This window comes from Lupinus angustifolius, chromosome LG03 (assembly GCF_001865875.1).
Source record: "Lupinus angustifolius cultivar Tanjil chromosome LG03, LupAngTanjil_v1.0, whole genome shotgun sequence".
Classification (NCBI taxonomy): Eukaryota; Viridiplantae; Streptophyta; class Magnoliopsida; order Fabales; family Fabaceae; genus Lupinus; species Lupinus angustifolius.
Genome location: NC_032011.1, coordinates 11,052,390 through 11,067,717, shown reverse-complemented (window position 1 = coordinate 11,067,717; position 15,328 = coordinate 11,052,390). Strand labels below are relative to the sequence as shown.

At 36.9% G+C, this 15,328-nt stretch overlaps 1 protein-coding gene across 2 annotated transcripts; it reads right to left on the bottom strand.

Moving 5' to 3' along the window:
- Positions 7,510-15,002, bottom strand: LOC109343365 (NAP1-related protein 2-like). Of its 2 annotated transcripts, none has more exons than XM_019581606.1 (10): positions 14,702-15,002; positions 13,960-14,082; positions 13,659-13,709; positions 12,712-12,783; positions 12,265-12,378; positions 12,111-12,172; positions 9,099-9,159; positions 8,901-8,957; positions 8,724-8,771; positions 7,510-7,918 (listed from the first exon to the last, which is right to left on the bottom strand). In XM_019581606.1, exons 1-10 carry the CDS (start codon positions 14,990-14,992, stop codon positions 7,844-7,846), a joined length of 954 nt encoding a protein of 317 aa, XP_019437151.1. In that variant the 5' UTR covers positions 14,993-15,002; the 3' UTR covers positions 7,510-7,843. The 2 variants fall into 2 exon arrangements, with proteins under 2 accessions (XP_019437151.1, XP_019437153.1); XM_019581608.1 differs by having other exon boundaries at positions 7,510-7,912.

Genomic DNA, 15,328 nt, shown 5'->3' with positions numbered 1-15,328 from the left:
AGTGTAATCGATTACTCTAATTCGTTTTTAAAAGAACGGTAAACAGAGAGTTTGGGTAATCGATTACCCACTATCAGTAATCGATTACTGAAGACTGTTGCATGAGATTTCAGATTTCAAAATGAAATATTTTCACTCCAAACGAAATCTCTTCACTTCAAACAACTCCTACACTTTCAGAAAGGCACCATGGGTGTTTGGAAAGTCTATATAAAGACTCTAACTCTCACAACACTAACACACAACATATACTCAACTCTTATAAAATTTCCAAAAGCTCTTAAACTTATTCTGAAATTATTTCTCTACACTTTTTGCAACTAGCACTCAAACTTTCAAAAGTTATTTTTGAAATTGCTTAGAAGTGTTTCAAAGTTTTATAAAATTAAAGAGCATTATTACTAAGTATACAAAAGAGTTGATTGAATTGCAAGTGTTATTATATTTCATACTTGTAAAGGTAATCCAAAACCATCATTCAAATTCTTCATTCTCTGTAATAACTTTCTTTCACAGGGTGTGAATAGAAAGGGGATAGAGTTACTTGAAAATGTGTTTTCCAAAGGTATAAGTTTCTTCCACGTCAGCCTAGAAAAGGTATGTGCGGTAGGTCATGCAAGTGGCCACAAAAAACGCCCAAATCAATAGAAATGTTCATCCCATCACTTTCGACGAACGTGATTCTGAAGGTGTCATTCGAGAAAATGATGATCCATTCGTTATCACAACAAAGTTGAATAACAAGAAGGTCGGCAAAATCTTTATCGACCAAGGAAGCTCGGCAGACATCATGTTCCAAGACCTTTTTGAGAAGATGGAATGAGAGACCAAGACCTACTACCTTACGATGGAAGTTGGTAGGATTTACTGACCAAGGGATAACTCCATGGGGCTACGTATGTTTGGTTAACAATTGGTGACCAGCCCCTTAGCAGAACAATCCAGGCCGAATTCCTGGTTATTAACTACAAATCAGCCTACAACGTCATTTTGGGTCGTCCAACACTCAACCACCTTGAAGTCGTGGTCTCCACACCACATTTGTGCATGAATTTTCTCTCTCCCGGACTCCGGGTGTGCACAGTTTGAGGAGGTCAGCATTATGCTCGGAGCTGCTACAAAATGAGCCTTCACGGTATTCCCGCGACAAGAAGGGGGCCGCCCCCAACAAAGAGAATAAAGGACGTGCACATGATAGAGGGGGTGTCCATGATGATTAATGAAAGTCTCACCCACAACCTAGCAATCGTGCCCACAAGAAGCCCCCATTTGTTAAAGAAGTCTAGTAGCCAAGTGGTCATTTTACCTCTTTGTCTAAGTTCCTCCCAATCGCCAAGTTTGAATGCCTACTACAGGGATATATGTATTAGTAGAACCACGTGCCATCCCAAGATCCGAGACCTCCAAGTTTTTTCTTTTTCCATTTTATGCCAACAAAGTGTAATGTCGACCCCACTCGTGGTCGGACAACCCCCTGTAAGACCAAAACATATATGATAATGAGGTATTGTTCATTTCATGTCTTATCACAGGGATCTACTCCAACTTCAATACCCCTCAATGGTGTGGCCCATGACTCCCTTTGACGGCAGTCTAATAAATCACCCAAGGCACGGACCTTAATACTGTCAAATCCCTTCGTTCTTTTCCGGTCAAAGTTGACTTAAATCAAAATCATGATTCAATTGTTCTAGTTATCATTTGTTCGGATCAAAGTTGCCTTGGTCATATTCTCAATTATGGATATGCCCAACTAAGGTCAACTATCTCAGGTTGGACTAGGCAAATCAATTTGAACAAGCTTATCTTCAATTTGAAGATATCCTATTTATATTTGATCTCTTTAGTTTACCCCTAGCCAAATTCACCCTGCCCAAGTTGACAACTCTGGATGTTTTGGTTATCGTGGTCTCAAATTAAGGATTTTTAGTCTCACACAATTAATTTAAAAACCAACTTTTTTATGATTATCTTCAATTTCAGGTTATTGTTAACATGCCATTTTCGGTCGGTGCATTAACATTCGAGTTATACTTGAAAATAATTAAGAAAGAAAAGGTGAAACTCGGATTAAGGGAAAGATAAGTTCTTATAAAAATCCAAGAATACAAGGTCCTAAACTATTCTAGCAAGCTCATCTTGAGAACCGACCAACTCCCTCTCAATGGTTAGGACGGCCCAACGAACCTCTTCATGGCTATTAGTCATACTAGACAACTGCTAATTAGTTGTCAATACCTCACCCTCCACCCCTTTTAGCTCCGCCTCATATGCATCCTTTAGCTTCTCGAGGTCGACAACATGACGATTCTTCACGAACCGTAGGGCATTGCCTCCTAGCCGTTAGCAATGGACGCTGCCAAGATTGAGCACGCTCTGACTTGCCTCAACATGTCATGAATTGGGGTCGCCTCTAATACTCCCCTCACCTCAACGGTCATCAAATTCACCTCGACCGCCTTAGGAATGGCATAAGTCACGAGGGGTCGGCTAGAGGCCCTCCCCTTTACAGCAGACACAAGAATGCGGGATGATCATGTCCAGTTCAGATGACACTTCTAGAGGGGGCGGTGGAGCACTCATGGAGTCTGCCACCACTCGGCTTGCAAAAGTGACCTAGACCAGTTGGCTTTGGTCGGTAAGGATAGGGGGAGGAGGAGGAAGATTTTCCCCTCGTGATGAAGATGGACCATCCCCCCTCCCCCCGACTAGGTACAAGTGGGGTTGGAGAATCCGTTCGAGCATGCTTGCATGACCCGGATCCTCCACGAACGAGATTTCCCAACAATCGACGTTTCTCTAGACGGTCGTCCATGTCAACTACAAAAAAACGAGAAAAGGAAAACTTTAGCAATCGCAAGAAGAAAAATAGAAATTTACTAAAATGCCTACGAGAGAAGGAGCACACAGTAACATGAGACCTACCGACTTTACACTCAAAGGTCGGATCACCTTTGGCTAGGTTGGAATAGGCCAGCACAACGCCATTCTCAGCCCACGCTAACATTACTTTGGTCGCCTCTCTCTCCTAGTCGACAAGGCTCTCGAAGTCATAACTGAACCTCTTAGTCGGTTTTTGGTGGAGGCCACAGTTCCAGAAAAACTGGAAAAGATGATGCCCTCGGGGGCCATATGCCCACTAGTGGGTCGATCCTCGGATCTCAACCCGATAGAAACTCTCTTCATGTTCTTCACTGAGGAATCGAATGTATGGAACAAGTTGGGCTTGTTCTTTAATTGAAGGAAGTTCCACCCATGATGGTCGAGCTTCTCTTCATACGGGTTGATGTTGTGGGTCACACAAAACATCCAGAAAAATAGACGAACCATGCAAGGGAACCTCATGACCTTGTAAAAAAGACCAAACGCACGGACAAACCCTCAAGTGTTTGGGTGAAGTTGAGAAGGAGCGACTTGTATGTGATTCAACACATTCGTGTACCATGCTTCCAGAGGAATTCGTAACCCGATCTTCCGGGTATAGTAGTCATGCAAGTAAAAATTGTACTTGTCTCCCTTATTCGCCTAAAGATCTTGACAGACCCTATCTTCGGAAGAAGGAGCATATAACATCGTACATTTTGACAGGCATGTTATCACGGTAACCTTGGGCTGCTTATCTTCCGAGAAATAGCTAGGATTTCCCAACACCTCTCAGCCAACCCACCAGTAGCGGGAGTTAGGACCATCTAGTCCTTCGAGGATCTGGAAGCAGTTTGCCCTTGTTAAGTAAGTTCTCGCCATTGTTAACCTATTAGTAGAAGAGGCGTCATATTACAAACTGGATTCCTCATCCAAGATCGGACGCCTCTTCTCTAGAAACGTTGTTCGGTCCAACATCGTTACCCCGCTACTAGCCCTTCCCCTCCTCGGATTGGCCAGCAGAGTCGGAAGTGTCAGGTTACTCAACATTCTCCCAATGGCTCGAGCCCGTCCATGTTCAAAAGAAGATCCTACTCGCCAACCATGTTGGGGCAACCGAGTAATGAAGATGGGCAGAGGTCCGGACAGAACCTCTACCTCATCAAAGCTAGACCAATGCTCGACGTGCAACATTTGAACTATATGAGAAGGATATATATATATATATATATATAGAGAGAGAGAGAGAGAGATTACCTAAAAGAAAGCTTGGAAAGTTGAAAGAAGACGAGAGAGATAGTCAGCAGGAGATTGTGCTCGGTAGTAGAAGAATTCATAAAACAAGATGGAAAGAATGAAGGAGGGTTCCCCCTATTTATAGTAAAAGAACATTATGGGCCCACTCACGGCCCAGTCATGGGCTCGGCATACCCATCCAAAAAATACTTGAGTGCAATCCAATAGAGACCCAAGAACCAAGACAAAAGGCAGGAAGAAATGAACCGAGGAGCCGCACTTAAATACATATGCTGAAACGCCTTAATAACAAGACCAATGTTGACCAGCCACGTGTCAACCAATTCAGGACCCCTAATGATTACCTAGAGTATACCGGTATGCCCAACAGCCGAGCATCCTATTAGACTGTGGGCAACTCTTCCATTCTGGTCATTCGGGTATCCCATCTGTCCGGATATCCCTCTTTCCTAACCGGTCAAGCTCCGAACATACCAATTAGGGGACCTCACATGCCCATCGACAAGCCTTGGTAGGTCAATTTCATGATCACTCCATGTCTGTCGCGTCACCAACAATGCACTGACATGTCATCTGTGATCCCATCTACCCCTTGCCAACATGACAATGATGGACAACAATACGACTACTAGACCTGAAACATGCTATAAGTCAATTATGCACAGAGTACGGCCCTGCCAAAGCCACCTGACATGAGGAAAGTAGCCCCCGACAGATTTTTCTAAAGTTGCTTTAAGTGCCAGTTCTAAAGTTTTTCAAACTTAAACACTTCTAAGATCATTTTATTTAGAGCAAAAGGATTACAAGTTATAGAATCTTTTATATCTTGTAAAGGAAATATTTGCCCTAGAAATTAGTGAGTATGTAAGGTACAAGGAGTCTCAGGAAGAGAAATTGAAATAGCAACTCATAATATCTAGTAAAGAAATCTGTTTTGCTGCAAGAGTATTGAATGTGGCATTCTGTAGACAAGAAGATGAACCAATATAAATATATGTGTTGTTTCTCTCTTCTCTCTACTCTTTCTTTTTCAGTTTGAAGTTTTATTTGGCAATATTTTCTGCAACATTTCCGCTATACCACATTCTGATTTTATAACAGAAAATTTGACCATTACTTCCAACAACTAATTCACCCCTTTTAATTGTCATCTAGTACTTGTAATCGGATGATTGATGGTGCTACTAGTTGGGTTTGGAGTAGGCAGTGACGAGTGGTATGGAATAGAGATGGCAACGGGGAGGACATAGATAATGATTTCTTGTGTCCAGATAACTAACAAGTTTTTAAGTTTATATATTTTACAGCAATCAATATATATAAAATAATTATAACATAAATAATAAAAGTTATGTGCATGTTAAATTATCATTATTTAAGTCACTAAAATTTATTATAAAATAATAATAAAGTAAATAATATATAATTATAGAATAATAAAATGTATAAAATATTTAATTAAAAGTTAAATTATAAAAATGTGGATATTGGTAGGATGAGGATAATGTTTTTGTGGGTATTTGTTGGGGCACTTACGTGGGTATGGGTGGATATTTTTACCAACTCTATTGTGGAAAGGGTAGAAGAAGTTAAAGACAAAATTATTAATGTAGAAAATTGGGTTTAAACCTATTATTAATACTAGCGTGTCGACTAGCACTCCACGTCGGTCGACCCACATTCTTATTTTTTTATATAAGTGTATAAGTATAAAAAATGAAACATATAAATTCAATAGAAAATGTAAATTTAAGAATATAAGATATAATAATTGATATGAAATACACAAAACTTTTATAAATTTCTCGGGCATCTAATAATTATTATTCAGTTGTTGGATTTTTTTTTCATGTGCTATTGTTTTATTTTTTTTAGTTGAGAAAGAGAGAAAATAAAAAAGAATGTGTGGATGAGTATTGAGTAGTAATGTATTAATGAAAAAATGAACAAAATGTGGAAGTTTCCATTTATTAAGGAGATAGGTTAAAAAGAATAAAAATAAAATTTAAAAATTATACTATACATGGTGGTTATTACTTCTTTTGACTTTATTAATAGTATAGATATTATATTATTAAGTCAATGGTTAAAAGTACAACAACTACTACAAGTGGCCACTTGTCAAAAAAAATGTCCACTACAACACTAGCCTTGAAAAGCTTAGAGCATCCCATCAACAACTACCAATTTCATTCTTAATTACTCACAATATTTTATAACTTAATACACATCTCTAGAAATTAAGAATAATGTTTATTTTTTTCCTATAATGATAAATATCATTTTTATTCTTATTTAGGTCGCACAACATACCTCATAACCTATCACATAATTTCTCTCTCCTCCTTTTTTTAAATGGGATCTACATTTCCTTATAAGAATAACCACGAGAATGTTCTTGTAGAAAGAATATTCCGAATAAATAAGAATTCCACGATAACAAATGAAGGAAGAATATTCTTATTTCAATAAGAATGATTACAAAATGAGCATCGGAGATACTCTTATGAGTATGGCATATTTGTTTTAGTCTCTTTCAAGTTCGTTAATAGACATAGTGTGGGTCAAACATACTGAGATTTGAAATTTGGCCAATTATAGTTTATAGATTGTGATTAGGAACAATATTTTTTTGTTACATAAATAGAACTTATGCTAAGACCGAAGTTATCGAGCGTAGTAGATATGACCTTAAAAGGGGGAAAAACATCTTTCAAAAGTTATTTCATGCAAGAATTCAACCATTTTTTTACAAGAAAATTTATTATCCATTCTAAATGATAATCACCATCAAGAAAAACATAAACATCTCACTCTAAAAACCTTAACCAAGTTTGAAATTTTTACAGGCCTCGTATGAAAGTTAAAATTACATCAAGGAAACAATTTGTTCACTACTTCATGGAGTTACAAAACAATAAATGTGATCCTTTATAGAAATCAGTAAATATAATAGCAAATTTAGAAGGAAAAAAGATTAGTGCAACTTATACTCAGTTTAGTCAAATTAAATCACTACCAACATAAGCTCTCAACATCCAGTAGATGAATCTCAATCCTATCCTTTGGTTTTTGGGTTTTTCAATTTCCAATATACCAAAAAAAATCTCACAGGGTTAATTCCTCCTTCGTAAAATGGTTAAAGTTAATGCTGTCCCATGACTAACTATTACTCAAACATGACTTCATACGAATCACTAATCAATAGCCTGATATAGTGATATGTTAAGGTCATGGCATAAAGATTTTTACCTTCAATTCCAATGGAACACAATTAACAAGTATTAAAATAATGCTTACGTGAAAAATGGAAGATCCATTCCGACAGTCATATATGATAGAACGGAAAAGGATGGATTACAAAGAAATGATATTCACTAAGAACATTCCTTCACATGGAACACGCTTTCAACGGTAAATTTTGTTAGCTCAGAAATACCAAAATCTATAACACTAAATACTGCAGTTTTACTATGTAATTCCATAACAAAAAATAAAGCTGATGTACCATTAGTATCTGGAAAAGTATACTAGGGATGAACCCAGAAATAACTTCACATAACAATAAATAAATTATAGTAACAGACATATGTGACTGTCCTTAGTAGTACCCCACCTGCTGAAATGAGTTAAGAACCAGAGACTCCCATAGTCCACAGCACTTGCCCACTTAAAACCTACTTCCAGGAAAAAACAAACAGGTAATACCACCGTCACGCATTTTTCAATTGCCACCATCCTCCCCCTCATCATCATCCTCTTGGGCATCATCATCTTCAGAGTCATCTCCATCCTTATCCTGCGATGAGGAAATTTGGAACTTACATAATACACCAAAATAGCTGTAAATGGAATTGTAGTATATAACTTTCAGCATCTTGCTGCCTTAAATCTCCACAATTTAGACTTACTATATACAATTCATATCTCAATTGTGATTAGTGATTTAACATAAGTAGTCTGACACCCAGTTCGTGAGCCAAGAGAGTAAATTCTAAACTAGAGTTGTAAAGAGAATTTTGGTAAACAAATAGATTTTGGATATTTAAGAATGAGAGTACAGGATGGAAGCCGGGTTGGCGAAATGCAGTGATGCTAAACATAATTTGTGAGTAAAAAAAAGGAAAATTCCGGTAAACCATAAGACCAGCATGTTCTATGGTAGCAACTTTTAGGCAGTGAAGTGCCAACAAGCAAAGAAAAGAGTAGTGAGAATGAGATACATTAAAAAAAAAAATAGTTAAGATAAAAAAAGCATCTAGAAGAAAGTTTGCATAGCATCTAATGAATTTAATAGAGAAAAATGACATCACATATAGCCAATCCTACCCAGTCGGATAAGGCTTGGTTTGCTGTGTGCATCTTACAAGACTTGAAAAGAAGAAAAATGTGCATTCAGTTCCGCATTCTTCCATCAGATTGTCTCTTAATTTTCTATAATATTTTGCCTCTTCTAATTGAGTATTAAATTAGACTATGCATCTTATAAAAGTACACATGGGAAAAGTAATTGACAGATCTCATATTTATTAGTATAAAAGCAAAACTCCGCCGTTTGCAAGAGTTTCATAAGCTTTTTCTGGGGGGAATGGAGCTGCATTTACCTCATCAGCAGCTTCGTCCTCATCACCATCCTCTTCGTCAGGCTCCTCCTGTTCAATACAATCAACTACCATTAGACACGCAAGGAAAGAGACCATGGCAGAAAGAGTGAATTAAATTGTGAACATAAAAGCATAACTTCCATTGAAACAGGATACAAGAGCTGAAAGTTAACTTACATTGTTGAAATAAGTAAGTGGACTTGGCCATAAATCATCCTTGATTAATTCGGCAACCTGCATTTTAGAGTGAAATATTACACTAGGATTTGTGTGGCAAGAAACAAAAGAAAGTTAATGATTGTAATACAAAGGTGGGAATATATAACAGGATGTTCAACTCTAGAAAGAACTTTCCAAAACCAGAAAGAAAACTACCTCATCATGAATGTCATCCAGATCATCTTTCTGCTCAGTGTCAGAAAACCAACTAAAGAAGCTGCATTCAAAAGCACAAGATGATTAAAAATACAAACCATTTTTTCCATGGAGTGTTTACCATGGTTGTTAAAGCATCGAGTCAACCTTGGAGCGGGAGGGGGAGGGGGGAGGGTAGGATCACAGAAGTGGCGGAGCATAACACGAAGCGTTGCTCCACCTAAAATACAAAATTAAATATGAAAAAGTACACATATATATAGCACCATGTTGTTTATATTATTCAGCAGTGCCACCAGTGTATTTTTTTGTTTTATTGAGTTGAAACATTTTAGGGCTGGCTACGTTTTATTAATAGTGATTCTGAAAACTAAGGTTATTTAGTGAGCTAGCCGGCTTGGGTGACATTGGCTAGGCAAATTACGTAAAAACGGGTAAAAAATATGTTTAAGCATTGGGCTAGGCAACTAGGAGAATTGGACTTGAAAATGGGTCAATAACCCGAACAAGCAGATCGATAACCTGCATGCTGGAAGCTATGAAGCATCGACACTTCAATAACCTTCATGTATCAGTGTCCGACACGTATCCAATACTGATACTCTCTGATACTTCATCAATACGTATCCGATAACGATACTCTCCAATACTTCATTGATACTCTCCGATATTCGACGCTCCAAAATGTCACACACCCACACTCTGCCTCTTGAACGAGTTTTAGCCAGATCCAACTCGCCATTCACTTTCAAAAATGTTGAATCACACGCCTCAACACTTTGGTGCACACTTTTAACAAGCATGGTGTTTACAAAAGGAGCTTTCACAATAATTTATCCATCAAAAATATTAATTGATAATTAAATAGCCAGAAAAAAGCATTACAAAAATTACTATTAATTATTTCCAAATATTAACTAAAAAAGAATACATCAGGCAAGGTTGTCAAGATAGAGATCATAAGCAAGATCAAGAAGGGGGAAAACACATAAAAAGGACGTTTTAAAATGGAGCGTCAGATTCTACAGAAATATAATTAATTATAATATACTATATTAGGTATATAATGAAATAATTGAGAAAATATAATCACAAAATCACATAAATCAATTAAATTAAAGACTAAAGGCTACAATTAAAAAAAAAACACTGTCTCCACTTTTAAAGAATGAGTCAGAACCCATAGATGAGGGAAAAGAGACAATAAAAAGACTCTCTTGTGAACACTCTACAGTAAAAAGACAACCCACCACCTCTGCTTTTTACAAGATTAAAATGTAGTGGTTGAGAAACATTTGGCTTTCATTCTGGACCGAGGAGTGAAAGAAGACCTCTCAAACCAGTAGAACCTTCCTTTCACTGCCACAGGCATCACCATTGGAGTCACTGTCGCCTGCAATCTCAGCCACTCTCATGTATGTCTGTGGCCGGAGAAGAGATTGGAATAACTGAACACAATGGGTGAAGTTCGAGTTTTGGGTGTCTTTGGGCTAAATACTGGGTTAACACAACTTTGGGCCGAACCGGAAATGGGTGAAACCCGAAAACTTCTCAATCGACAAAATTGTGCAATCTCACAATTTTTCAAATCTTCCCCATGATCCCACCAAGTCTACATTTGTACGAGTTTTGGGTGGGATCTTGATCACTGGAGGCTGCAAAAATTGCAGCCCCACCAATTCTACAAGTAAAAACGCCATCTTCACAATCGTGACATCAAGATACAACTATTCAGAAAGCAGTGCCTACAAAGTTTTATTGGGAAAATAACAAGGTTTTACGAGTGGGACTGGGAGAACAACACAATTTAGAAAAGATATCCACATCAAAAAGAACTACCTAAATCTAATGAATAGAGTCATGCAACAAAGCACATGGGTAGTAAATCACACACTATCACGCTAGGATAGCAGGCCTTTCCACAGTTGCAGCAAGATCATGGGTCTAGCAGCCACATCAAATTTCTGAAACTTGGACCCTGTTTTTTAAATCGGAAGTCTATTTTGCCCCTTATTTTTTAACACGTGGAAAGGGCTTATTTGATCTTACCTGCTGCGCTAAAAAGATGACACATGGCTGTTTCACGGGTTCTAAAATATAAGCGGGTCTATAGGTTGTAATCGGCATTAGCTTACTAATGGGGTAGTTTAATGGTCTTTAGTTGCTGCTTTAATTAACAGTGCCTTGATACTTCTAATGGGGCATTCTTCATTCCAATTGGCATTGGCTTATTTTATTTTAAATATTTATATAATATTTAATATTCTAATCTAATATCTAATATATTATAATATAAAATACAATTAAAGTAATAAAAAATAATGTAATATTTACCATAATTCATATTATTGTTATTCTGTCAAAAATCTTTATCGGAGTATCTAATATTTAGTGACAATGAATTTTGAATACTAATTATAAAATGTATTTCATTTATGTTTTGAGTATTTATATGTATCTAGTATAAATTATTTATATTTCTTAATATTTGTTGTAGGGTTTATCTTGCTATGCTATCCGCAATTGACTACCTAGCAAAGTACACCAATCCCTCTGCATGTCAACCAAAGAAACTGCTAAAATCCCTTGTGTAGAGCACCATAGGGAAGCCAAAAAAGTCACCCTGTCCCAAGCAAAATCAATAGACAAAAGGGAATCATTGAAAATTCTACTGTTCCTTTCCAACCAAATACACCAAAGGATAGCAAAAAGCATAGCACTGTTCAAATGTAACTTTGCTCATGAGATAAATAACTCCAAATAGTAAGGTTTAGAAGGCAATGTTTTGGATAGTAATTTGTTATCACAAATAAATTTGGTAAACAAGCAAAACACCAAAAACTCATTGTTTTTCTTAGGATGAAAGTTCATCCAAGTGAGTCAAGAACAATAAGTGCCCTTATATAGAAAAACAGTAAAGGTGTAGTATTCATTATTCACCTTTCTAGCTAAAGTATATGCTGCAAGCTGTTTTTTCAATACTTTCTGTAAAATCAATACTTAGACACCAACCTGATATCAATAGGAGCCCGCTTGCTCCCCTTCTTCTCATGATTGACTCCATTGGTTATGTCCTTCATGTTTAAGGATTGTTTTAAAATAAAATGTGAAAAACTAAAATTGTAAAAGTCGACAGAAGAAAAAAGAGTGAAACTAATGGCCTTACTTTACCCTCTTTCCATTTTATGGGCGTTGCGGTAACCTTTGTGGTTCCTTCTTCAAGGAAGGTGAAAGCCTTTACAAGCTTTGTATCATCAAAATAGGGATTGGGATTGAAATTCTGAAGAAATAATTTAAAAACTAGTTATTGTTGAGTTAACCAAATAATTCAAGAAAAAAGGGCGTCTCAGTGCACGAGACTCCCATCTAGTGGGGGTTGAGAAGGATAGATGTATGCAGCCTTACCCTCGCGATTAAAGAGGTTGTTTCCAGAATTTGAACCAATGACCTCTCCAGGTCACAAGGAAAGCAACCTTACCGTTGCACCGAGAGTCACCCTCTTGATTGAATAATTCAAGAAAAACATAAATTTCCAAAAATAAAAGTAATTTGCTAATCATTTCTATGAAGTATGCACTAAGAAGCCAAACAGGGAAGAGAACAAGTAACTTACAAAGGTGATTGAATAGCCTGATTTGACATCTTTAGAATCTTCAACCTCAAGAGAACTCAAATACTTAAATATCTATCAATTAAAGGATCAATAATCAATTAGAACTAATCAAAGTGACAACAATATTGAAAGTAACTTCCACAGAATTGCATGTAGATACACATTTGAGAAGTTCTCAATTTAATCACAAAATAATTATGAAAACAGCTATCACCTAACTGTTTGTAGCTTTTGCAAAGGCTAATTTTCATAAGCTTCAACTTCTTGCATATGAAAATAAAGCCAAAAACCTCCTACATAGGTTTCAAAATCTGTTTTAATACGACCATCTGAAGACGACTAAAATGCTTCAATTTCAGAAGTGCATATCCATCCAAGTGAGACCATAAGCGCAAAACATCTTACATCGATTTCAAAAGCGTGTTAATAAGACCATTTGAACAGGACTAAAGTGCTTCACAAGTGCCTATGTGTTAGGAGTCCCATATTGAGTAGAATAGTAAACTCAATGTGATACTTAAGCCATGAGGCTCTCCCACCTAATAGACTTGTCTTTTGGGTTGGGCTCTCCTCATGAGCTTAAATCCTAACAATTGGTGCTTTCATTGAGAGTTGTGTCACGGAAAGGGCTACCTATAGGCTGGATTAAGGTAAGTACCGAATACTGATAGGTGAGTGAAGTCGCCAAAAGAGACAGAGCTACCATCGGGTCAGTGCCGATAGAGTGAAAGCCGCCATGGACGTCGGCCCTTAAAGGGGGAGGCAATGTTAGGAGTCCCACATTGAGTAGAATAGTAAACTCAATGTGGTACTTAAGCCATGAGGCTCTCCCACCTAATAGACTAGCATTTTGGGTTGGACTCTCCTCATGAGCTTAAATCCTAACACTATGCATCTAAATGAAACCATAAAAGTCGAATTAGTGGATGTCATGAAACAGACCAAACCTTTTGATCTTCGTCATTCAGGAGATCACCAAGAGCAGGATGACTCAGAAACTGCACAAGGAGAATAAATAAAATACACATTACAGTCATAAGATCATAATAAGCCACAATTTCATAGGTCCAGAATGTTTAAGGAAACTGAAACCAGCGTATAGAAAAATCACTTTAGAAGCAGATTAATCCGAGTAAAGCCAGGAAGAACCATTTAAGAAGTAAGAACTAAGAACTGAGCTCATTGCCAGTCATACCAATAGGCATAGGTGACGTCCAAAATTCAATTAAAAAGGGTAAGAAAACTCACAGCAGTTAACCAGAAGTCAGGAATAGATTTGATAATCTCATTACGCTTATCATAGATCGGTTTCCGTATCTCATTGTACTTCTGCTCTATTTCCAGGACTTTATCACTGGCCTCCTCGTTGACCTACGATGAGAAAACAGCTACTACTCAATACAAAAACAGACAAACTCAATACCAGTGTTTCAAATTGCGAACCGCATCACCGGCCAAAATATTGCGGTGTGACATGGAATCACAATAGTGTGATCGCAACAGGCCAAAACACAAAATAATTAATAAATAGGAGGTGTCTATATTTAGCTATTTTCCTTCTTAAAAAGTGTTTTTCTGATTCAAAAAATACAGCTTATATGTTTTTTTTGTTGAACTATAACTTAATCTGAAGCACAACCTAAAATGTAGCTTTTAGGAGAAGCTTCTCAAAATAAACATTTCTGCAAAAGTCACATTTGGAAAATAATATTTTTAACAATCCTAACCTATAACCTAACGGGCACTAAATATTTGGAGGCCACAAAACCATGATCAAAAAATGAAAATCACTAAATATTTGAAATGTTACGCTTCGTAATGAAACAAATAACAAAGGTTGAAATGTAAATGAGAAAAAAATGTATAACAGATCTTTACATTCTGTATCCACAAAATGAACATTGATTTTTAAATAAAAGTAATGTATAAATTTTTAAACTGTGAGTACGTAGAAATTACAGAACGAAAGTGAATAATATGTTTTCGAAACCTTTTCGAGCTCGTCTTGCATCTCCTGCAACTTCTCAATCGAAAGGACGAGTTCTCCATCGATTTCCGTTTCTTCCTTCTCTGAAACCTTAAGCTTCTTGCTCTTGTCAGCAACCATTTTCGCACTCTCTCTGTTTCGTTTCTCTGAGACAGTGAAGATTGAAAACGGGCTTAGGGTTTTGGGTTTATATCTCTCGTCGATGAACAGAAACTGTGGGTGCAAGAAATGTTTCAACCACCGAATGACATCTGTCCAGTCAGGGTAAAATCGTCGTTCCATGTTTGAGGACATGGGTGTCTTCAAGGTAGAGACACCATCTATTGTCCCATAAATTGGGTTATTATATGACCACAAGTCTTGGTTGAAAAAATATTTTTCAATTAAAAAACTAATAATTAATTATTTTTTTTATTAATTATAATTAATTATACGGGGACACCAAATCTACACCTGTATGGGTAGGAAGGTCTTGGTATTGCATTACTATATGTTGTGAGTCAATGAGAACCACAAATCACTCATATGTTTGGTAAATACCTTCTTTAAGCATTTGTTTGGAAGAATGGAGTTAGAGAAGAAAGAAAATATGGAGAGAGAAGTTGAAAAGAAAGGGAAAATTTCTCTCAT